We start from the raw sequence: 26,112 nt of genomic DNA, 5'->3' as shown, positions 1-26,112 counted from the left end.
TTATCAGCTGCATTAAGAGAACTAAGGAGGTTCTGAATGTTGTGAAAAGCGAGGTTCTAGAAACAGTTCTGAATTTCATATATTATTGCCTGTCCTCTATGACTATGACCGAACTAGGATTCAGATACAAGCTGGTATTCTAGTTGTCTGGTGGTACACAGTGGTATGGCTTTTATGCCAAACCCATATGGAAGTTTTTGTTTGATTTTTTAGCTCTCAGATTTTTTTAAACAAGAACTTTTATATAATGGGATTGTGATCTATCGCATTCCAAAAATAGGATCGTATCATGTTTTCACCATACAGATTTCTGTCAATCTGCAAATGTGTGTTGAGCACCTCTGTGAGCAAGGCATCATCAACAGAAAGAGATACATACATGACATAAGCAAAGAGACAGACTCCTTTCCTATGCATTGCATTGTCAAATATAGCATGAGATCCTGGCTTGCAATCTGTGCAATTACTTTCCTTTACCTCACATAACAGAAGGGCACAGCTTTTAATATGATGAGCATTGAATGAGGTGCCATCGGTGGCATGTGGTAGGAACGCTTGTATTTTGAACTGTACAATATGTCCTAGCTCCTCTCTGGTAACACGCTGATTATAAGGGAAATATACATTGTAGGCTCCCCAAGGCATATTTAGCTCTTCATTAATATTTCTCATCCATATTACCCCACCTACTGCAGCAGTATATATATATGCATCAAGGTAAGAGATCTCAGAAAAGCTATTCTTACCCATATGGTGACTCTTTTCATATTCCTGTTCACAGAAATGATAGCAGACCGGTATATCGTCGTCAGTAAACTTACACACCAAGGCAAAAATCATCAACATTGGTCTATGACTCTTGAAAGGTGCACAGGCTAGCTTCAAAAGATGTGTGTGACAAGCACTACGTTTTAAAAATGTACTGTTTTATTTTTATTCACAGTGTAGGAGGGAGTAGACAGCTGGTAGGGGGAGGACGCCCACTGGTTTTCTCCAGTGAGTGGTGTGTGATTGTGAGGAGAGGCTGGGTGTAAGTTTCACGCAATCAAACCTTCAAATGGAGAAATGAAGGCCTCTTTGGTACCAGCTGGCTGCCTACTTACAACTATTTTGCTAAATAAACAAACAAACCTCTTAAGTTCTTCATTTGTATTCCTATCACCTTTGCTACTAGACGCTAAAAGCTAGGCACTGCCCCCACCCCCAACGCTATCTTGGAAAATGTTGGTTCTTTAAGAAATACTGAAATACTACTCTGGGAACATAAGACTACAAAATGACTTTTTTTTTTTTCCCCAAGGCCTGGATTTATTTTTGGGTTGTTGCATTGGAAATAATACAGATAATTTAGATGAGGGAGTTAGACTAGTATCTTTTCTAAGATTCTAGGAATCTCTCCCCAACTGGTAGATCATAACCATGTCTGTGAATTTTAGCAGTCATCTAGGGGAGCAGTTTAAAATAGTTCGTTGAGGATAAAGCTATTTAATATATAGACCGATTCCTGAAACTGCAGCTCTCCAAAAGCATCAGGATTCCCTACTTCTGACACCATACAAACCGTGGGCTTGTCTTCCATTTCCCCAGGGTGCCTGACAATATGTGGCCATGGCATAGCCCCACTTACGTGACTGCAGCCAGACACCAAGTACATACACTAAAAGGTAGACGAGGCCCTATCTGTCTATGTGTAAATATATAGACACGGTTTTCCCAAGCACACATCACTTTTGGAGGGCCACACCTGCTGGGAACATTAAAAAGCTATGGAATTCAGAATGATAACATTGCTTTCACATTCTTTTTGATTTCAGCTCTGTTTAACCTCATCCCTGTGGGTCTTCGAGTGGTGGCTATCCAAGGAGTTCAAACCAAGCTGTATTTGGCAATGAACAGCGAGGGATACCTGTACACCTCGGTAAGCCTTTCATGGCGCTCGTGCTTTGACTACTCTAGGTTTTATCGGATGTGAAATCAAATATGTTGCATATGTGTTATCATTGCAGATTTCTGTGATGAGGAAGAATGTTCTTGATGGAAATAACTCATTCGAAAGGACAAATTAACTTCCAGGGAAAGTTATATCTATCGCTAATTAATCATTTGAAGCTAACGTTTTTGGTATAAAATCAAAGATCCACTAAACTTTTTTGCAGATGATGACACTTGGGTTCTTATTTTATGTAGCATATCATATAATGCTCTGTCCTGCTTGGCAGCTGTGGGAAGCAAAGCCATTTCTATAACTCAGCTCAACATACATTTATCCATGTTTCCTCCTAAAGAAATTAAGGAGACCTCTTCCTCAAATTAACTCTAGGACATGAAAGACCGTTCTGGAAGTGTGTCTATTTGTTATCTTCAGTTCAATTAGGTCACATTTGCTGTCTCTACCCTTGTTCCATCAGGCACATTTCAACCTCTCCATATGTGCAAATTCCTGCTTTTCCCAAGAAATACGTAAACAGTGTGGACAACAATTCAGTTAGGAACATGAGGCCAAATTAAGCTTTTGAAAAATGTTTAACATTTAAATACAGGCAGAAGCGGTACAGTTATCAGGGTGAGGATTTCATTCTTACAGGAGACCACTTAATCTATAAATACTCCGTAATCTTCACTTCAAATTTCACATATTTTCAGAAGAGGCTAGGATGTTTAAAGTGGAGAGAACTGCTTGTCAAACTTCCCACCAGACAGCCTTCAAGGAGGCTGTTACCATAGCTGGAGAAATCTATTCCTCAAATTACCAGAGTGGTGAACCTGTAAATACTTGTGCTCTCGCCTGTTCCCTGAATTTATTGCAAAGCCAGGTGTGTAGAAAGACTGTTGGCAGACGTGGTGGAAAGCATGTCGTAGCCCCGGTTTTCAGAGGCCAGGCTGTGGGAAAGAGGTGAGAGAAGACTAAGACCACAAAGGGCCCATTCATTTGGCAAACCGGCTAGTCTGTTTCATGTTACCATAGAAGATTAATCACCAGCATAATCCTCCAACCCTGGTCACTCTCTCTCCACTTCTTATCAGGCTATGGCAACGGTCTTGCTGAATAAATGTGGGGGCTTTATTATTTTTACAAATGAAAAATTTGGATTTATCGCTATATTCGTGGTATCTGTCACTTATTAATACATTGCCATTATTATAAAGGGTGGAAAAGGGGATTTGTTTTTCAGATTTGTGTTAAGGTTAGAGAATGTAATAATGCAGGATTTTAATTAACCTCATTTAGATCCACAGACTACCTCAACAGGGCCAGATACAAAAGGTAGGTGTCTAATGAAATAAATGCTTGTTTTCTGAAACTACTCTGCAGGCATGGGAAAGAAATGGAATATACAAAGCGTACGTTTGGGAAGGTAAATACTAGATGGCATAGAAACTAATTATTAGGAAATAATTACTGGTCAAGAATCCGGAAGGTTGAATTTTTTTAAATCTTGCAATAATAATTTTAATTTTGGAAATAACATTTAAGTTAGAGGAAGGAAAAAGTCTTGTAAGTTAGGTAATATGTCAGGTGCCCCCACTCAAGAAAATTAAGGCATTTGGTATTACATTTAAGGAACTGATGTCAAAAATTCATAGCCTACCATTCAAATTGACCAGTCTTTTAGCAAACAGGTAAATGCCGACATGAGCTCATTTCTTAGGAAGACTTCCCAGGAGGAATCAGCATTATAGATTGATGGGTTTCCTTTCCATGATGGGCAAGCTGATAGCAAAATGTGGGACACTTTGTACGCATTTCCCATTAAGGAAAAGGAACCTTAAGTAAGAATTTCCTGTTAAGGAAAAGAAACTTTTCATTAAGGAGAAAAGATGTCTGATTGATAACCCTGGAGTTCATATAGGGAAAAATATCCAGTTAGCGTGCTCCAGGAAGGAATCTGAATCTTCTCCAGGATACATTTTCCACTTCTTATTACTCCTCCTAGGTCATGGTTTGGAGTCCCTTCACCATGTTGATCACCCATTTCATTATCATTTAAAGTATGGTGCCCAGACTCTATTAGGATAGAATCTGTCTTTGTGACTTTGACATCTTGTGTTGTTGCGACCAAAAAGCTACAGGAAATATTATGCCTTATCAAAAGAGAGAGGATCACTCTTCCCTTACATGAAACCATGGCCCTTCTACCGCTGAAACATTGTTGGGTTTGGACAACGACCTAAGGAGGAAGCAAAAATAAGGAAGTGGGGGCTACTGATGCGGGCAAGTAAAAAAAAAAAAATCTATTAGGAAGTTATTGACAATAATCTTGGTGAGGAATGACTAAGGTCTGCCTTAAAGCACTGGCTTAAAGGACACATATTCATGAGCTGTTTTAGAGGTAGAATCATCAGGATTTGGTGGCCAACTGGATTTGGAGGGAAAGCAGGACCCCCGTGGGTGGTCAAACATGTATGCTTGCCATTCACTGCACAGATGGACGTGAAGTAGCTTCAGGTAGAGACACTTTTTAAAATTTCCATAATGGCGCGTTACGAGGGGCCCTGGGGGAGAGGGAGAATCTTAGTTTTGGCAGTTGGTTTGATGGTGAAGCTATTAACCAAGATGGAGAATAAAGGAAAAAGCAGACCTGGGAAAGAAGACACCCGAGGGGAGCTTGCTATAGATACTTGAAAATATGAACATGGAGTTGGAGAAAGATGTGAGCTAGAGATAAAATGTAGGAGTTATTGCATGTAGGTGGTGGCTGATGCCATGAGAATAGTTGAGAGAATATGTAGCACAAGAAGAAAAGAGAGTTTGTCAAATAATAGTAGGGAATACCATCATGTAAGTGGCCAGCAGCAGAAAAGAACTAATTGTGGCAGATATCATGGTATTACAAAAGCTAAGAGGGGAGAGAGTTTTCAGAAGAGTCAGCAATGTCAAATGCTTCAGAGAAAATAAGTAAAACAAGAACTAGGAATATATCATAGGCAGGTCTTCAGTGGTCTTGACAAGAGCACTTTCAGTGGAGTAATGGAGACAGAAACCAGACTGTAGTGGGTGACTTGAGGAGTGAATGGGAAGGGAGAAGTAGAGGCAGTTTAGGTATAGCATTTCTAACAGGAAAGACATGAGTATTTAGAGGAGGACGCAGGATTGAGGGAGGAAAGCTTTCGGGCTTCTTTCGTTAAGACACTTGAATCTACTTGTTAGGTGAACGGAAAGGGCCAATAGAGAGGAAGGAATTAAAGACATAGGAAATGGGATCCTGTAGGGAGTGGGGTCCTGAAGGAGTTGAGGAGACTGATGGAATTGAGTGTAAGTGAAAGGATTAGATTCACCTGGATAAGAGGGAGGCTGATTCTACAATAGGAGCCAAAGCGATGAGGACAGATGTGGACATAGGTGTACGAAGCCTGCAGATGATGGAGAATAAAGTTGGGGGGTTTCCAGCCCAGTGACCTGCATATTCCCAGTGAAGTAGCATGAGAGGTCACCTGCTGAAAATCAGAGGCCTAGGGGTGGCACGAGTGAAGATTGGAACAGCTGTTTTGGGAAAGGGGCGTGGAAACAGTCTAATGACCAGGGCTGTGTAAACCACAGCACATGGACCCAATCCATCCTATAACCTGTTGTTTGTAAGTAAAGTTTACACACACCCATTCATTTACTTACGGTCTCTGGCTGCTTTTGTGCCTACAACAGCAGAGTTGAGTAGTTGCAACAGAGCCCTTAGGGCCCACAAAGTCAAAATTATTTACTATCTTACCCTTTAGCAAAAAAAAGTTGGCTGACTCCTAGTCAGACAGCGGTTCTCAAACTTAGCTACCTATTAGAATCACCTGGGGACCTTTTAAAAAATTCCAGTCTCTGTGCTACACTCAAACCAATTATATCAAAATATCTAAAGCGGGGTGGGGGGTCTGTGCATGAATATTTTCTAAAACTCCCCAGCTGATGCTAATGGGTAGCCTGGGTTGAAAACCACTGATCTCGGGCCAAGAAAAATGATTGCTGAATAGCACTGAGAACCACCCCCGCTCCCCCCCCCTCCGCCATGAAGTCAGAAACCATGAATTCATATGCACTTTGTCCTTTATCTGAAATTTCTGATGCTGATATTTTTTCTGCTCTTGCAAACAAATTGACTTTACATTTCTAAAGGACTATTTCTTGCATTGAAGGAAAATGCTGATCCTTGGAAAAGCTCTCTTATTTCCTTGTATTTCTTTGTATACTTTTGCACTTCTGCTTGTACATCCCTCCATTTCTTTGAAATTCAGTTTTACGTTTTTTACCATTTTTCCCCCCTTTTGTCCATTACATAAAGAAACAATACCTCCGTGTTGTTATTGCTACAGAGATAGTAATTTATTTTCCATGATTAATCTCAGAATTCCCTCACTGCATCCTCCCCCCTCCTTTTTTTCTTGTTGCCACGGGGGACAGACTTGATGTAGGCTCAAGTGGCAGTGAGAAACCATCTGTGGCACAGAGAATCATAATTAGCCATTATTTCATAACATATTTACTTTTGTCGATGATAGAACTAAGGCTTTCTGGAACTGTAAGGAAATTATTATTCATTGTGCATAGAGAACTTTGTTCATACCTTTGGTTTTTCTTTACCACTAATGAGTTATACACAAGCTTTTGAGAGTTCCTCAAAACTTCATAGTATAAATATTTAATAGCATAAAGCTGTTTATAATACATATTTCAGAACCGGTTGAAATGAATAAATATTAACTACAGAAAAGTAAGGGTCTTAAATGTGAAAATATTAGTAACATCCTAGTATCTGTTTTAATAGAGGAGTAATACCAGATGCTAGAAACAGGATAATAAACTCAAAGCTAAACCAAAAGCATTTTGTTTTGATTTTGGAATGTTCCAGAACTCAGTAGCAGCCTTTTTACCTGCCTAATTACTTAACCTCTCATCAACACTACTTTTCCATTTCCAGAACACACGGTGTTGCTTGAGTTGTCTGTCGGGGCTGGGGGCACTAACATGGAGACAAGTAGAAATCCTTTGACAAGTAAACCTTTTCCATTCCTATATTTCTAGAGAGGACTTACAGGAGTGATTTTACTGCCTTGTTTTATGGTCCTGGGACGACTACAGCAAATTAGATGCAAGATCAGAAAGCAGGTCTCTCTGAGAGTCAGCTTGATGCCATGGGAATGAGGCAGCGTGTGTCCCTGAGCCCAGGGGCCCAGGCAGACTTGGAATCTGAACTGTGGGGACCGATTCTGACTTCTCCACGGGATTATTTCCACATACCTTAAATTTACCAAGTTTCTTCTCCCCATCACTGATGCTAATTTTGATGATCCAATCACGATGTTGTCTGATTTTCCACTGTATAGTTCTTGCTTTTTTTTTTCTTTTGCAACTAGTAAACAATCCATTGGGAAATGCTTTGAGTAAATATTGTGCTCCTAAAAGCCCAGTTTTTAACATTATATTTTTAGGAATCCCAAACCTCTTTAGAAAAATAAGATAATCATCAAAAATTTGAGAAATGACCATTGATTCTTAGGTATGCCATATAAGTTTACCAATAGTTAAACTGAGGTAGAGAAAAATGAACATGTTTTTCACAAAGCGAGGAAGCATCACGAAAAGTAGGATCCAGCAGCAAAGGATTTTCTGGGCTTAGCATTCTAGTCACCGGCCTTAAATACCATTATTTAATGGAAGATTAGTTTATATCGTTTGGGTGAATTAAAATCAGTTCTGATAAATGTTTTAACTTCAGACTATGGGTGGGGCATTGGTTTATATTAAAAGGCCTCAGGTGCTCAGTACATTTTAGCTGTCAACTGCGAGCATACTCTTGTGCAGATTTGTTTTCTTTCCCAGATTTCAGCAAGTGACGATTTAAGATCTAATTTTCAGTGATACTTCACAGCTCTAGCCCATATTCTAATATAGGAAGGTTGTTAACGTTTAGATGAACCCCTCGATCAATTCAGTGTGACGAATGTCCTCCTAGCAAACGTTCGTAATGCGTAAAATGTTTGAGTTCTGTTCAATCTATATATCAGCAAATTCATATAATTTAACTTCTAGGGTTATTGTCATAGAGGCATATAAATTTAATTAGAATTAAACGGAGGGCACTGGTTTAAACATTATAACTGTTTAGGGAAGTGGGATTGACCCAATTATAAAAGGAAATAGATTTAAAATAAACACAAATGCTATTAATATCCAGTATAGGAGAACATGATCATTATCAAATCAAAATTTATTTCTTGGATGGATTTTGCATAGAGCCAGTAGCCATCATATATAACACCCCTACAAAACTAGTAGACACAGATTCTAACATCTACTTAAAACCTTAGCTTCTTTGTATACTTCAGTTAATTCACAAAGTGTTGAATTTGATTTGTTTAATATAAAATTAGAAAAGGGACTGACTATGAAAACTTAGGTTCCCAATTTTGGTGCCCACATCTAACAGGCTATTTTGTTTTCAGTGGCCATGGAATTAAACATTTTTGATGGGCATTTTCGTTTCGGACTAAGGAGATTGTAAGGGTAATTAAATGCGTACACATATACTTCTGAGTGACATCACTAAAAATGGCATATGAAGAAAATGAAATTATCTTAAAGAAAAGCAGAGAAAACGAGCACATTTTGTCAGTCAGTGAATGGCTCTGCTAGCTCAAGGAGTTAAATGTTATGTTTTAAAGAGGCTTTCAGTTACCGTGTTGGTGCTGTTGAGGGTAGAGGTCATTATATTTACTGTATTGAAAAATAGACCATATATAGCTGTATTCATCTTCGATATTCCTTCAGAATACCAGTGAATCAGCATAATTTTCAAACCCAAAATACCTTTCCCAAGTCACAGATTATTTCTCATGTTTAGTTCTCTTTGCATTTCATGGAAGTTTCATTCAAATGTGAAAGAAAATCTAGCTTGGCAGTATTTGAATATGAAATTAGATAAATCTGGTTGTTTGTACCTTCACAGGCAAGGGCCTTCTCTTTATGGTCTCCGTAAAAACATAGCCCCGACTGGTAAATTATTCAGAGTGAAGGTATAGTTTCGTAGGTGGAAGAATGACTGAGGATGGTACTTTCTCAGTAATCAAGGAGACAATTGTAGTTGTAGCTAAATAGAGCGAGATTGGCTCCATATTCTGTTTTTGAGGCCAAGTTGAAAAAATAATCCAAATGAGAGGTCATGGGGCACATATTTAAAAGAATGTCTCACGGCTTTAACTCAGAAGCTAAATTCATATTTGTAAGAAAAAAGCCAGCCTCTTGGAGCTAAAGAATAAAGTAATTGGCAAGAACAAGGAAGAGGAATTTTAGCAAGTAAAGCCAGATGTACGGGGGGTAACTCATGCGTGCGCACGTACTTATGCACACACACAACACACATACACAAAGACAAATAGAAGAAACCAGTCTTATGTTCATTACTCTGTTGCTATTATGGGACTAGTTATTTTGGAATTCCCAAAATAAATCTGTTTTAAATATATATCCTACGCTGAACATATAATACCTTTGGAGATTGCTCTAGCACCATATTCGGTAATGCTTACTAGCTTTATAGAACCGAACAAATGAGACCTTTTAGCGACATTTCGTGTAATTATCAAGTGAGTCTCATGACCTGAGTTCCTCCCTTCTTATTTGTACAATTTTAATCCACAGTATGGCAAAAGCAAACAGCCCATCAAGGCCTTTTTTCTTATTATCCTTTCCATGAAAGTTGTGTCTTAAAATAGTTTACCTACCAATCCTATACTCATTAAGTAGTAACTGATCTTTCTCCACCCCCCCCTTAGTCATACAACAATGTCTAGCAAAAATTTCCTTTTGTTAAACTAATGAAGATGTGTATAAAAAAATAAAAACAAATCATACTATTTGTGTCGGACCTTTTGAATATGTAAAATAAGTGAAAGGGCCCAATTATAACCTTTCATGGATCCTCTCGAGTGTTAACATTGCCAGATTACCTAAGAGAGTGGATTACTTGGGGGCCCCGGGGTGGCTCAGTCGCTTAAACATCCGACTCTCGATCTCAGCTCAGGTCTTGATCTCAGGGTCGTGAGTTCAAGCCCTATTTTGGGGCCCGTGCTGCTGGGCGTAGAGCCTACTTAAAAAAAAAAAAAAAAAAGTGAATTACTGACACAAAAAAATTAAAGGCGGCAGCACTGGTTTCAGTGGTTACCCCACTTAAAGGGAATTGTGACTTCCGAACAGGGAAACTTTAAATGAAAGCATTTCTCTGATCATTATAATAGCTGTAACCAAGGTTAATAACTGGCAAGGCTCTGACTAATACATTTAATATGTTTTACCCAGGCTGAATGTGTGAATAGATAACATGTCTGTGCTAAAATTCTTACTAAGTTATTCGTCAGATACTCTGATGCTAACTGCTTTTGACAGTCTGGATGTGGAACTGCAGGGAAAGCCTCAGTTGATTTCTTGGATAGATTTTGCATATAGCCAGTAGCCATAATGTAGAACACCCCCATCCATAAGGGCCCCAGATGTGGATAGGAATTCCAGCTCAGCGTAGAGCAGGTATAGCCAGAATTAGAGGGGATGTCCATTTTTATCCAAGAAAAAAATTAGTATAGATATTTGGAAACATCAAATGTAAATAATAACCACAAGGCATTAACAACTTAGACAGCAATAATACAGAGGATGAAAAAAGCTTAACAGGGGGAGGGTATGAATCATCCCATAATACTTTCATAATTGACGATGAGACACCAGAAAGTGACAGTGATCACTTTCAGAAAAGAGATTCCAACTGGTAAAACTCCAATATATATAACAAACACTGTAACAAAAAGGCCTGTGCATAACAAATCCATTGCTCTAATCTGGCCACAAAATCAGCAAGGCTACAACAACAAAAGTGTTTTGGTTGTTTGTCTGATTAAAGAAGTCTCAAAAATATTGTGTAAAGTGTTCCCTGGTTCCTGTCCACGTCGTAATGATTCCCTGTAACACAAGTGCTCATGAAAGAGCCTCTGTGCAGGCTGTTTGCACTGAAGAAGATTGAGGTCGAGCCTCCAGAAGACCTGGGAGCTGAGAACTTCTTTACTGTATCACAATGTTAAAGGCAGAGATCTGAAAGCTCCCTCCCCCCACCACACACACACCTCTGGTCTCAGAAAGCCCAGTCACACGTCTCAACTCCCAGAGAACCAGAGGCATGAGGTGGTCTAGGAGCTTTGTCAACCAATCAGTTACCAGCTATCCAGGGAACATCCCAGGGTACTAGGCTATAATCTGGCCACAGACAGTGATCACATTGCTCCTTATGATGGCTGGAGTTTACAGTCAGTTGTCCTATGTTCAGAGCCCTGATTGTTAATAGTTGATCTACCACAGTAAGGATTGGCATAAACCGTTCCTCCCCAACTTCTGCAGCCTGGCGATGCTATTTTTAGTTCCAAACTCACTGTAAGAAAATGCCATATAGGGAAACAATTTGAATGTCCTTGGGGATGGGGGTGGGTTGAGGGTGCCTCTTTATGGAAATTTACCAGTTGTATTAAATAATATATATTGGATATTTGGCACCACATTCTTCAGCAGATCACATTAAGACCGTGTTTATATGTCATGGGACAGTAAAATCGAATACCATGGAAAAATGGTTTTCAATTATGTCAAGAAATGATGTAAGTTGAAGTGCTTTAAAAGTCTTGTAAACATGTGACTCCACTTGCATAACACAAGTGGGTTACAGTGGAGTCAACCAACCAAAGCCTCAAGATATGTCAAAGTCCACCTCCCATGTTTGGACAATGCCACTGGGAAATCTTTCCCTCCGGTTTTCTACAATTTCATCCTGCAGTAGTAGGCACAGCAAAGAGAAACGATGCTGACCTGTAGACCCAAATACAACTGCTTGGAGCTATAATATGCAACCTATATTAACACCTGCTATTTTTTTTTTAAGATTTTATTTATTTATTTGAGAGAGAGAGAGCATGAGAGGGGGGAGGGTCAGAGGGAGAAGCAGACTCCCTGCCGAGCAGGGAGCCCGATGTGGGACTCGATCCCGGGACTCCAGGATCATGACCTGAGCCGAAGGCAGTTGCTTAACCAACTGAGCCACCCAGGCGCCCAACACCTGCTATTTTGAGGAATACAAAGTACTTATTTCCCCAGAATGGAATGATCATTTCCTATCATGATTGCTGCAGAAATGGGGTAAGGTTTTGACTCTACCATCTCCTTTTGCTCTGAGATGCCTGTTACTCATGTTACTTCTCTCAGATTAGATAGGTGGTTACATGGGTGGTTAGCGCTAGAGACATTAGGTCGATAAAAAAGCACATTTATGAAAGCTGTTTATTACATTTCCGTTCCTAATATCCCTCCCAACAAGGGAAGCCACCCAGCCAACTCATTATGTTTTTTCATACTCCTCTATTCCCAAATAGAATAATTTGCTCAAACAAAAAGTTCCGCTCCCAGTAGGACTGTCAATAAAGTAAAGCGTTTGTATGCCACAAAGGTATTTGAATGTAACAATTCTTAAATTTCATGTAAAAGGCTCAGGAAACACTTTAACTGCTAGTGTCTCTGATCTAGGCACGAGACTTTATTTAAACCAATAATTAACCTTGAGAGTAGAGCTCAGCAGAACTATGATGGGTGGTTTTGCTCAGTACATTTCTTTGCTCTGGACCTTGCTCTGATCTCTGTTCACATGGAGGGCACGCAGAGCAGCATTTTATTGTACGTGGTGTGGAATCTCTTTTGGTCTGACTCCCCTCCAGGTTTTGAGGTGAGGCTCTTTTCCTCGCCATAGCTGATCATTTTATTCACCACACCTCACTAATAGCATCTGTCTCGAACCTCTGAAACCTTAGTGAGACTAGCAGAGTTTCGACATCAAGGGAGGTTTTTTTGTTTTGTGTTTTTCAATATCTCTGACACATTCTGGTGATGTTCATCAATTTGCATGAACCCCACTCATGGTTCTTGCTTTCGGAGAGGTAAGGGCTCTGCCTCCGGGGGCTCGCGCCTGGATGTGGACGCACAGAGACCGTTTTATAAGCTGCTGGGCGGTAGTGTTGTTTTTTGTGTTGTGTACCATCAAAAATACAAAAAAAGCAAGCGAACAGGTGAGGAATAATCATAGTAAAGAAATGCAAGGATTCCACATGTGTTTGAAACAATTCTGGATTAGATTTGATTCACACTTTTTTTTTTTTTTTTTTTTTTTTTTTTTGTGGTCAGGACACCTCCATCTTGGCAGTGTTAGGGAGCTAAAATGAAAATGACATGCAGTTTCTTGCCCAAGGTTATTGGTACTGTGAGTTTCTGACTAGCCTCCAAGTGCTCGGTTCTACCCTCAGGGTTCAACAGCGTGGGAGCAAGTGGCCCAGGCACGTCAGAACGCCTGCCTCCACCTTAGTGCTAAAGATACGCCATAAGATTGCAGAAATTCAGTGAATCAGCAGAGATTATGGGATGGCACATAGTTTCAAATAAGTTCACCATCATTGCCCTTTTCCCCTAGTTTGTGCTAATATTCGAACAAGGAGCTTTGCAAACAGGTTTTAAACCATTTGATTACCTCCTTAAAGGTCAGGTTTTCCTATTGTTGCATTTAGCATTTTCTGTCAGAATATTTGACAAAGGGTTTTTTATGATAAATATAGAAGCGTGTGTACAATAGCCTTTTTATGTGGTCAGTCACCCACTTGGGAGGGGGAAGGACTTGCCATTTTTGTCAGAATAATTGTGAACTGCCTTAGTTTAAAAATTGGAACCGTGGGGCACCTGGGGGGCTCAGTCGTTGGGCGTCTGCCTTCAGCTCGGGTGGTGATCCCAGGGTCCTGGGATCGAGCCCCACATCGGGCTCCCTGCTGGGCGGGAAGCCTGCTTCTCCCTCTCCCTCTCTCCCTGCTTGTGTTCCCTCTCACTGTGTCTCTCTCTGTCAAATAAATAAATAAAATCTTTAAAAAAAAAATTGGAACTGTAATGAGATTTGATTGCTGCTATGGTAGGTTCTTGTACTGGCTACAACTGATACTAAAAAAAAAGCATGCTGGAAGATGGACAGTTAGTTGGTTTGGATTTTTACTTTGCTTTAACCACCAACACTTAATTAGGTGGTTTTTTTATTTTTTATTATTATTACACATTATGGTTACACATCCCTGAATGGTGACCTAAGTCAACCTTTGAGAGGCTTTACAAATGTACAGTCTAGCCTTTTTCTATGTATAACTAACCAACCCTTAAATATAGGTGTCATTTGCATAATTTGTTGGAATCACTCCTCTAATGGTATAATTTTCTTAGCTGACATTACATAGACTTCATCAAGGCCAAAATTCAATAACCCAAGAAATTCTACCAAGATATCAGTGTCATGTGTATAGAGGTAAAAGCATATTAAGCTCTATGTGAAGTGTGTCATAAGAGTATGAGATACTAACCCACTGACATACTGAATCAATAGCATTTACTAGTAGTCAAATCCTACTTTTTATATGGCTCCTCACTCCTCAACCTGAGAGATCTCAAACCTCACATGGTGTGTAAGAATCAGGGGAAATGAAAATAGGGCCCACTGTGAAAAAACCTGGCGAATATCTTCAGCAAGTTGCTCATTTCTGGCACATTAGTTAATTACTTCACAAATTGTTCATCATGTTCCCATTGCACTTTTATAAGCACAATAGCACTTCCTTTTTCTAAGTGTTACCAACATTTAATTTCTTAATGAATCAATGACTGTTTCATAGGTTATAAATTAGCATATGGATTCACCCAACCCAGTGGCTACACTACATTTTCAAACATTTGTTGGAGCATGAGGGAAAAATTGAACCCAACTAGTAAGACTTTTATTAAGGGATATATTTTCTCTTAGAGGTTAAGATTAAACTTTGTTCTTAAAAGTTAGCAGCAAGATTAAAAAAACAATATTCTTTTTCATGGGGAGTTTAAGTATTACAGTAATAGAAAAAATTTGTCTTTTTTATTCAATTTTATTAAACCTCTCTTTGCTCTTATTGTTGCCACCAAACCTATTACCATTTCATCACGAACCAGTGTTTTCTTCAATATACTGAGGAAATTGATCTCTCAGGAAGCCGCATGCAGAGCTGCTATACCAGAATCCATGATGGGCCCAAAGTTCATGGGGGACCCGTGATAGAAATATATTCTCTCTCTATAGGAAGATCCCATTTGAGAGGGTTTAGTTTGTGTCATGTCAGATAAATTTTGCTATAAAAAGAATTTCCGTTCTAAGTTTTCCCTGTTTCTAGGACTCTAAGAATTTTATTGAGACAGCCCAGTATAATCCTAATATTAAAATAATAATATTAAGTATGGTGATGTATTCAATTGGAGCCCTGCTGCCTTGCATCACAGTATGTGTAATTGACAAGTGGTCAAGAAAAACTATTGAATTTGGATTACTATTTTGTACTGCTGAATTAAATACAAAGTCAAATAGGTATATTTTGTAACAACAAATAAACGAAAAAACAGTAGCCTGAAATTCATCATCCTAACTTTTTTTTTAATCACTATGACCCAAGTTACACTGATAGGGTTCTTTGTCCTTCTAGAAGTTGTCGGTTTGTATGTAATCTTTATATATTAGGCATTGCTGCCCAGGAAATATTAAGTGGCTTTCCTGCAAGATACATGAACTTTTCTTTAGCTGTTTCATAAGTCTCAGTCTTCCACAGAATTCTAGAATCCCTGCCTCTGATAGGATCTTGTGGCAGATTCATAGAGTTTCCAGAGTTTTTCTTGCTGTGATGTCGACAGTCATTCCCAAGGCAATTATGTACCATAAGTGGTCATCCCACGTTATTCAAGGGAAAATTGTTCCTCTAGACAGTTTTCTTGTATTTCCTTGTGGGTGCTAAAAGAAGCTTTCTGACCAACTGAGTTTCAATTCCTGCTTTTAGTTGAAATTTTCTTTTATAAGAATACCTAGTAGTACATTTTTCCCTTCAGGTGTGACATTCAGATGTCAAATGGGAGGATTTTTTTGTGTGGTTTTGCTTTATTGTTTTGTCTGCAGTCATTTTCCTCTCCTGAATTGCCCCTGGAACGACTCACTGCCTCCACATTTTTATTTAGCACAAGCCCCTTGATAGAAGCTAGATTACACATCCTTTAAAGCCATACTCAGTTTGGGCTTCATTGAGTTAATTGTAAATAGAGAGATTTAAGAAGTATCTGATAACATCAGACTGTTTCCTGGTAATGTTACAGCCTTATAAAAACCCATACAAGCGTCCCAGACCCCTCACTTTGTGTGCGCAGAGTACAAGTGTAATATTTTCACGTACCTCTTGTATTGCCCAGATGTTTCTTGTGTGCAAATCTGGTGCCCCCCAATGATATTTTAAGCTATTTGTGGCTAAGAATAGTGCCCTCTCCTTCTTTTATGTTTCCTACAATACCAAATTAATTACTGAAGACCCAGTAGACCCTCTACAATTAATATTTAGTAGCTAGATAGACGAAAGTTTTACTGTGTAAGAGGCCAAAGATGGAGAGTAAATAAATGATTTCTCTCTTTTACATAATAAGAGAGGAATGAATCAAGAATGGTGCAGTTTAGTAAAGAACCATCTAGAGATCCAGTTTACATGTGTGTTTCCATGCGTGCGCAAGTGCCCATGTCTCTCCCTCTTCCCCTTGGAGGTGTATGTGTATATCAGGTCTCTGTCACCATTCCAAAATAGTGGTGAATAAAATGCTATTTGATTAATCATGTGTTTTTTTTTTTTATACATAAGAAACAGTGGTTGACAGGTAGTAATATCACGGCTACACTGGGTATCACAATAGGGGTGCACTGAACCAGAAATCTAGGAATGCAGCTTCGAAGCCATGCTCAAATGAATGCACGGATTTGGGCAGCCCCTTTCCTTTGTCAGGATCTCAGTTACCTCAAATATTAAATGAGGGTATTAAATTTGATTCCCATGGTCCATAGAATCTCTTTTGCAAGTAATAAATACCTCAGCTTTGCATCCATCATTAAATTTTTTTTTAAAGATTTTATTTATTTGACAGAGAGAGAGACAGCCAGAGAGGAAACACAAGCAGGGGGAGTGGGAGAGGGAGAAGCAGGCTTCCCGCAGAGCAGGGAGCCCGACGCGGGGCTCGATCCCAGGACCATGACCTGAGCCGAAGGCAGATGCTTAACGACTGAGCCACCCAGGCGCCCCATCATTAAATTTTTAATAAAATCCACAGTAATGGGGTTGAGGAGAGGGCAGACCTAATGAGTACTCCTTAGTACTGCTGGGCCAGGGGATCATCTTTGAAATAGATGGGTTCCACCTGGGGAAGGGGGCAGTTATTTTCTATTCATGAGCAAAATAGCGGACGTGCTTCTAATGACTCTTTCATGATAACATTATTTTCTTTTTCTCTGCCTTGGATTATCCAGTTTACTTTTATGAAAGTAACATTAGGATTCCACTGGGGACATAATTGGGCTTGACCAATAGAGGATGACAGTGTGTGTCTTCTAATTGCCTCCACTTAATGGCCCTGCTCTTCATCCCACTGAACTATGGAAAATGTCACATTTCCATGGTCTATGACTCAGATAATAAGTGAATGTGTGAACAGTGTCAAAATACAGCAATTTGCTATATGTACAGTGAGGTATACGGCTTTTGAAAATGGTAAGGTCCATAGCTAGATATTTCTAAACTGAAAAAGATCTCACTGGGACTTAAAAATATGCTTTTGGAATACATTTAGTTATTGCATCCCCTTTTGAGGGCTCATTTGCTTACTCTGTATCCGTGCCCCACCGGTAATGACCCAGGAAGCAAATCAAGTAGACTTAAAGCTCAGATGTCATTACCCCATACGATGAGAGAAAATACATGATTTCCCTTCCTCTGTTAATATCAGGTTTTCCTTTGTGCTGGTTTGTTTAGTTTCCCCCATAGCACAGTCTTCCAAACATTTGTTATTTCTCTTTTCATGCAATTTGAATTAATGTGAATAATTGTGGTAGTTAGAGGCTTTACTCCCTCAGATGGTAATTATCCACTCTGTAGTTTCATTCCAAACCCAGTGAAACAGTATTAGAAAAGTTGATGTTAATCAGAAGGGATCTCTGGGTATAACTCAGTGTGTAAGATTTAACAAATATATACTCATAGGTCACATTTAAATTAAATTAAAACAAATTTACCCCCGGAGTTACCCTAGTTATATACTATGTTAACAGGTTTTACTAGTGTTACTACAAAATATCAGCAAGCTTCCAAAATATTCACAGCAATCTTCTGTCTTCTATGAATGTATCAAGTCATGATTCCCCAGAATTTATATTGCTTTTGCTGGCAAGAAAACATGTTAGAGATTTCTTTGGGGGAATTGGTAGCAGATAAAACATCCAAGTTTTGGTGGTCTGAAGGGAGAGGAAGGGCTAATGTACCCAATTTGACTTAGTTTTGCTTATCTATTCCTTTATGTTTAATTTCATTGAGAATCAAAAATGCTGATGTTTGGGATTTCCAAAAATTAAACCCAAGGAGTTCTGTCCTATTCTCTTATAAATGAGCCAGGAAAAGCTGTTTCATAGTATAGTCTCCTCTCATCGATCTCCAAATGGCAGTTATCTAAAAGATAACTTTTAGAGGACATCGAATCTGTCATAAAATTCCTATTTGTGCACAAGTTATTTCATTTTAGAGAAACACAGTGAGATCAATGTTCCCAGGTTCCTCCTTTGAAAATATATTTGAAGATGGAGTTGCATATGATTCTGTCAGGAACTATGAGGATTCTGAATACATTTGACTTGTAGGATAATGCTGAGGAGTTCATGGGGTAGCTTTCCAGTGTTGACGAGTTTTTTCTGTCTTAGGGAGACAGCCCACCTCAGTGGTACAGCTTTTAGGGACAGTGTAAATAGTCCTTAGGCATGGCAATGCAGGACATTTTCTCTCAAATATATTTATGGAGATGTAGCGGAAAGAATTACGAAGGTAGCCACAAACAGCCTTATTTTCCCTGTTCATAAGGTCACAGAAAATAGGGGAACAGGGGGACCCACCTCTGAGACCCAGTATGGGCATCATAAGCATATATATCCTGTACTATCGCTTGCCAGCCGTGTAGCCTTGAGCAGGTTATCTTACGTTTCTGACCTTGACGCTCCTCATCTTAAAAATCGGCTATTACATATTCCTGGGGTTCAGTAAGATTACTTAGGTGAATTGTCTGGCACATATGGGTGGCTCAATAAATGTTGCACTCCCATCACAGTGGTTGAATGAACATTGGACCAAGTTTGGGAAACATTTCTTGAAGCTCATGCAATTGTAGAGTCTAAAATTTAATTTTAACTAAGAAGTGTGGCTTATGGAAAAGCAATCAGTTCTTTAGAGTTTTTTTGTGAAACATGTTTATAAAGAAAAACATCTCTTGTGGGGTGCTTTGTTACCCTGGTTTACTTCGTTGAGTGTACTTTGTTCATTATAGGCTGAAAGGTCTTCTAAATTCAATGAACTAAGGAATATCGGTGAAAAAACACCACGATACTCCTATGAGTTCAGGTTATATAAGTCTGGGATCATTTCAGAGCTAAGAATTTCCCTGGCTCACCTCTCTGTCATGAAAACATAAGGTCCCCTCATAAGTGTGCACACGTGGGTTGTGACAGCTCACAGTCATGGATAGCTTTCTTCTTTGTAGCTTTGTTGTGGACCCAAGTTAGGTATGAATGGTATATGCCCTATATTAGAAAGGAGCAGAGATCGCAGGAAAGCTACTAAAAAAAAAAAATTGACATGACCCAATCTAACAGCTTAAGTTATCCATTTCAAGGGATAATTTACTTGTAACACTACTTTATTCCCCAAGATAGCATCCCATAGTCTACCACCATCCCTGCTATTCTGTTTTGCAGAGGTGTTCTAACAGTGCATGACTATAAAAGGCAGTACTTAATATGAAAACAGGCAGTGATACATGAAAAGCTCTCTGGGGAAGAATCAACTAAATCTGAAGGAAGAGTTGGTTTGAAATGGTAATCATATTCCCAACCTTTGAAATTCCTTATTGGCTGACTTATGGGTAGGAGTTCATAGTTTAGTGAATTCCTTACAAGGAATTCATGACAGTCTCCACAAAGATAGTCTACTGGAATTCAAATAGACCATTTTCCCTTTGTAGCCTACCTTTTTTACAGATCGGGAGACTGAGGATCCAGTTAAGGCTTTCTGAATCCGGTGATACATAGTGGCGAAGAAAACGTATATTCATGGAAATAAACCATTACTAGACATTTAGTTGGGTTTTCCATGCGCATTAATCCCATCCATGTTTAAACATGCCTTTGAACCCAGAATGACCCCATGAACCTATCCTGTACCTAGTTCCAGCTCATCCTGTTTCCTCAGGCTGCTGGGCTGGTAGATCTATCTCGTCGGGACCAGGAAGCTGCAGGTTCACTGGAGGATGAGTTTTTCAGCTTTGGTCACCCCAGTTCATCTGTCCTAAACCATTTGATGACACATGGAAGATGTTTCTATTCATTTAAAACAAACACTTCGCGTCTATGGCAAAAGCTTTCATGAATAGTAATGATGCCTTAGCAACTAGCATGTATTTTCCCCGTAATTTAACAGGAGCCTGAACTACTACAAAATGCAGAGATTGAGAGGGTACAACAAAAATGCCTCTTGGAGGACTCAGGCTCCATCTCTCGGCTCTCGTTCCCTATAAAGGAGGCACATACCTCAGAATATTCAAGATGGTTATTACCATATGAGAGGATCATGTAATTCTTATTTTTATGCCTTTATCAGAGTTTCTAAAATTATTTTTATTGTATTACCTTTATAAAAGATAAAAAAGCCAAACAGTGGGCTCTTTGGACAGTGTGTAATTTATCTCAATTTTCCACTCCCATTTGTCTCTAGGTGTTGATTTAATATGTGACATTGTCACTAAGATGCATAGTAGATGATCCGAATTGCCTCAGTGTGGAAAAAGGGAGTAAAATAAATACTAAAATAGACATAAAAGTCAGAATTTTCCTTTTGCAGAATTACTGTTACATGTGGTATGCAACATAGAGTTAAAAACATAGCAGATGACCATTATGGTTTCTCAAGCTTTTCATAGCAAAATCACAAGTAGTTCAAAGTTACGGAAGATTTAGATTTCATTTCTCCTTTGCCTTGACATTTATTCAGGAAATCCTAGTTCTTGGGCTGGGTGATGAGGACTTTTAAAAAAAAAGTATGTATATCTAACCAACATTTCTGTTAGGAGCTATTCACACTTGAGCTGGGCTTTCACATCCTACAGAGCCTAGCTTGCTTCACTGGAATAAAAAAGGGCATGAAAGAGTATTCATAGAATTAACAAGCTCATAGCAGCAGAAGGTAGCAAGTAGCAAATTGATGGGAACGGTGGACTGATTACTTAGGAAGGTGGCCAGAGTTTGGGGTGCTCTTCAGAATCATAACCATGAGAACTCCCAAATGTTTGTTCTCCACCCCTGTGCTAATGGGGTGGTAGACACCGCTGCTCAGTTCTCCCTGCTTGCACCTCCTCTGAAGGGGACATAACGGGATCCTCTCTTGCATTTGATTATCATTCTAGCACCACTATCCATTGCCCCTTGACAGTTTTTTTAAAGATTCATTCGTTTGTTTGTTTATATTAGAGAGAGAGTGTGTGCGTGCATGTATACGTGTGAATGGGGGGAGGGGCAGAGAGGGGGAATCTTAAACAGATTCCCCACTAAGCGTGGAGCCCTTCCACTGGTCTCACGACCCACGAGATCATGACCTGAGCTGAAGTCTGACACTTAACCAACTGAGCCACCCAGGCACCCCTGGCCCTTGACAGTTTTAACTCCTAGATCATTGCCTCACCCTCCAACCTTACTCTTGCTATAAATCTTGATGATTTCAGTTTTCATGTAGATTATTCTCAAGTGCTCTAACTTCTCAGTTCCTTGACCTTTTTCTGTAGTGATCTTGTCCATCTTATCTCAGCCGTCACTCATGGAAAACTTTAAAAGTAACCTCTAGCCCCCGCCCCCATCTCAATTTCAAGCATCCCACTCATTGACTATCACCTTCTACCTTTAGTAGAAGTAAAGGCTCCTTCTAGTCCCCAGCCTCTAACAATTTCTTGTTCCCACCAGGAGAACTGTGTGTTTACTCAAAAACCTTTTCACAGTTCCTCAACACCCCTTGCCCCTCACTCATCTCTTTCCCCAGCTTAGGGGACCCAATCCATCATGATAATTGCCCTTTCATACGCCACCAATTTAATGCAATTTTCTTTCTCTCCCCCCATTTCAAGTGACTGGCAACTTCCCAATCCCAGTTAAATTTACACCTGTACCAGTTCAACATCTATACTAGTGCTACTGGAGGAAAGCAATTCTGCTGACTGATTTTGCTTTACGTGCATGACCATTGGTGGGCCATAAGTGCTGCCCAATAAGCCTACTACACAGATCAGTTGGCTGACTTTTGTTTTCTCATCTATAATGTGGGGATAATCATGGAAAACTATGTCCTAGAATTGAGAGATTCAAATATGTTACCATACATAAAGCCCCTAAAATAGTGCCTGGTACATAGTGAGTGCTTATTTCTCCTCCTCTTAACCTCCTCTCCTCTTCCTTTACCTCCTTGTCCTTACTAGTATTAGTATTATTTGAATTTCTCTAGTTGAATTACTTTTATACCAACCTAGTTGATTATTTCATAACTTCTCTTTCCTGAAATCCTGAGTGTCTCATCCCCCTCCGGCTAAGATTCTTGTGTCACAGAGAAAATAGAAAGAATAAAATTGCCTTGTACTTCTACCTCCATATCTACTTACCCACTTATATGTGTACCCACATAGTCTGCTTTTTCCCCCTGTTATTATGGATCACTTTTCCTTGCTCCCACATAGGGCCAGCCCTTTCAGTTTTGCCCTGGATTCAACCCCATATCTCTTACTTGAGATCATCACTCCAAAAATTGTCCCCCTACCTCCTGTGTCATCAAATTTCCCTCTCTCACGTATAATCCCCATCAGCACATAACCATGCTCTTATTTTTCCCATTTCAATAAGAAAATTCTCCCTTTATTATGTATCCCTCACTAGCTACCATTGCATTTATTAGTTTCCTATTAGAGCAAAACCCCTCCCCAAGGACGTGTAGACTTGTCTTCACCTCATCTCCTCACATTCCCTCTTAAGCCTAATCCAGTCAGGCTTTTACCACCCCCAACCCCATTATTCTACCCAGTTACTCTTCACAAAATCACTAAATATCTCCATATTTCCAAATCTAGTCACCAGTGCTCAATCTTCCTCTTATTTGACCTAACAGTGGTGTTTGATGCCATTCGCCATTCCTTCCTCCTGAAAACACTTTCTTCACTTGGCTTCCAGGACACCACACTCTCTTGGTTCCCCCTTCCCAACCTTACGGGCCGATCCTTGCATCTCCTTGCCAGTTCTTTCTCATCTTCCTCACCTTTAGACTTGGGTCTAAAGACCTTGGGTAGGTCCTGCCTTGGGTAGGTCCCAGGGCTCAGATCTTGGACCTGTTCTTTATCTATATTCTCTCTCTTGATGTGCCACTCTCATGACTTTAACTACTGTCAGTATATGGCTGGCTCTCCAAACTCTCCAGCTGAAACCTCTTATCTAAAATCCAGAATCCTATTCCCAGTTATTTCCTTGACCTCTCCATTTGGATGCCTAATTAGCATCTTTCAGTTAACTTATCCCAAATAGAAGTCTTCATATCCCTTCCCCAGATGTGCTCTTCCCACAATTTTCTCCATCTCAATAAATGGCAGCCCCAGCCTTCTAGTTGCTTAGGTTAACATCTTTGGAATTGCCTTGCCTCTTTTCTGTCTCTAACATTACACACCCAATTCATCAGCAAATGTTGGCTTTTCCTTCAAAGTGTGTGCACTTGAAAACCAAACCACTTTTCATCCCCTTCATTTCTACCTCTTAGGTCCACCCTCTTATACCTGGATTATTTTAGTCTTCCCTCTTACGTTCTATGCCTCCCCACTCTGTCCTCCATATAATCATTCTTCTCAAATATAAATCAGATCATATAATAACTGCTCTGTGATATGGTCCCCCAGCTATCTGTCTGACTGCACCCTCCTAACACTACCTAGCTTCTCACTCACCACTCACTATGCTCAGAGTCACATTGGCTTTCATGCTCTTCCTTCATCCCATCACGACCAGCCCTCCCCTGCTTTAGAGCCTTCATATTGGCTGTTCCCTCTGCCTGGACTCCTCTTCCCCAGATAGCCCCATTGCTCACTCTCAGTACCTTCAGGTCTCTTTTAAAATATCACTTTATCAAAGAGGCTTCCCTGATTAACTTAAAATAGCACTTAGCCCCCCACATTCTCTGTCTCCCATTATCCATTATTTCTGTAGCACGTATGAATAGGTCAAGTCATGATAAATATGTTGAATGTATATTTGTTGACTAAAATGTTGATTTGTATATTTTGTTTATTTGTATAGTCCATATCTATATACTAGAATATAAGTTACTTGCAGGTGGGAATTTTGTGTTCACTGTTTCTGTTGAATGAATGAATATGCACATGTTTACTGACTCACTCTACTAGAATGTCAGCTCCTTGAGGGCAGGGTCTTTATTTTGTTCAGTATTCTATCCCCAGTGCCTATAACAGTGCCTGGCTTATAGTGTGTGCTCAATACATGTGTGTTGAAATATTCAACTAATTGGTTAATTTGTTCAGGCTTTCAAATTGATGCAACTTACTTCAACAACTTCCAAGAGTAATGGGCAAACTCAGATCAATGGGATGGATAAATATCCAGGTGCTCTATGAGGGAAATGTAATGATAAGTGTTGACTGTCTTTTTAAGATTCATAATTTTATCTGGCTCCATGGTATGGAAATGCTGATTTATTTTTAAAAATTGCTAAGTATAAATATAACAACCAAAGTTTTTTCTTGCAAAGAGTATTTCACCATATGAAGCAGAGCTGTCATTCAGCCTAATTTATACTGAACCTCTATAGTCCAACCCTTGATTCCTTCCTCACTTGTTTAGATTTGTTGCTAGAAAGCACTGTATTTTAAGTATACGTTTATTTCCACTAAGAGTTATGTAATCAGTTTTAATACTTTTCAATATTCTTTATGATGATGTAGCTTAATAATGGGAAATACTGGGAATGATGGTGGTGGTGGCGGTGATTGTGTTATGTGCCTAAGGAACAACTTTGAGGCTTGCCATCCAATTCACACACATACAGCCCACTCACTACTAAAAAAGAATTACAAAGTGGGTCAGTCTTACAAAGTATTTTTAAAGAGATGCAATTATACCTATTCCCTAGATTAACTAAACTCTCTAATTTTTTTATTTAGTAAGGGTCCTGAGATGACCTGATTTAATGAAAAGATGTATAAATTAACGCCTCAGTTATTTACATGTGAATTCAGGTTATTTGAGGACTCCAGAAAAGTTTGTTCACAGATACTTTTTTACTTCTAATTTTTATTTGACATGAAAGTGAAAAGAAGTGAAACATTACCCCAAAGTTGGCACCCTGAGATTTTTGTGTCTGTCATCCACATGCCTCTTTATGTATATAGACACATATATGTACTTGATTGTACATAAATATGGTAATTCTCTGTGTGCTGTTTGGTAACTTATATCGCTTCACGTACGTCTTGTACACATATTTCTCTGTCAAGAAATATACACTGACATTTTTAAAAAGTAGATAATATTCTATTGTATGTATGTACCAGAATTTGCTTATCCAATCCTCTGTTGATGAATGTTTAGATTGTTTCCTTTTTTATTGTTATAAAAGAACTTGTGGTGAACATCCTTATGCATGCATGTTTTTAATTTGATTTACAAATATTTTTCAAGTTTCTTCTTCAGTATCGTTATTTTGTACTCTCTACAAATGGATCGTTAAACAAAAGTAAGTTTCTCCCCTGTGCTGCTTTTTAATTATTATTAAGTTTCAAAGTAGTGAAATTTGAATAAATGAGATTTTACTCTGTACTTTGCCCCAAAGCCCTCTCTTAAAATATATTCAAAGGGAATGAAAGGGCTCATTAACGGATAGAGCTATTTGAGTTAAAGATCAAATCTG

The 26,112-nt window shown here is 39.2% G+C and overlaps 1 protein-coding gene across 8 annotated transcripts in view; it reads left to right on the top strand.

The window, feature by feature from the left end:
- Positions 1 to 26,112, top strand: part of FGF13 (fibroblast growth factor 13) — a 490,212-nt gene that overhangs the window by 428,843 nt on the left and 35,257 nt on the right. For all 8 annotated transcript variants that reach the window (XM_064574634.1, XM_064574633.1, XM_064574632.1 and 5 more), the window contains one exon: positions 1,815 to 1,918. In XM_064574634.1, coding sequence (XP_064430704.1) covers positions 1,815 to 1,918 — 104 coding nt within the window. The remainder of the gene's footprint in view (positions 1 to 1,814; positions 1,919 to 26,112) is intronic.

Source organism: Mirounga angustirostris, unplaced genomic scaffold (genome assembly GCF_029215605.1).
Source record: "Mirounga angustirostris isolate CCGP_5_RB_7025 unplaced genomic scaffold, mMirAng1.0.hap1 SCAF_11, whole genome shotgun sequence".
NCBI lineage: Eukaryota > Metazoa > Chordata > Mammalia > Carnivora > Phocidae > Mirounga > Mirounga angustirostris.
Note: the sequence above shows the minus strand (reverse complement) of the source record. Positions and strands in the feature narration are given on the sequence as shown.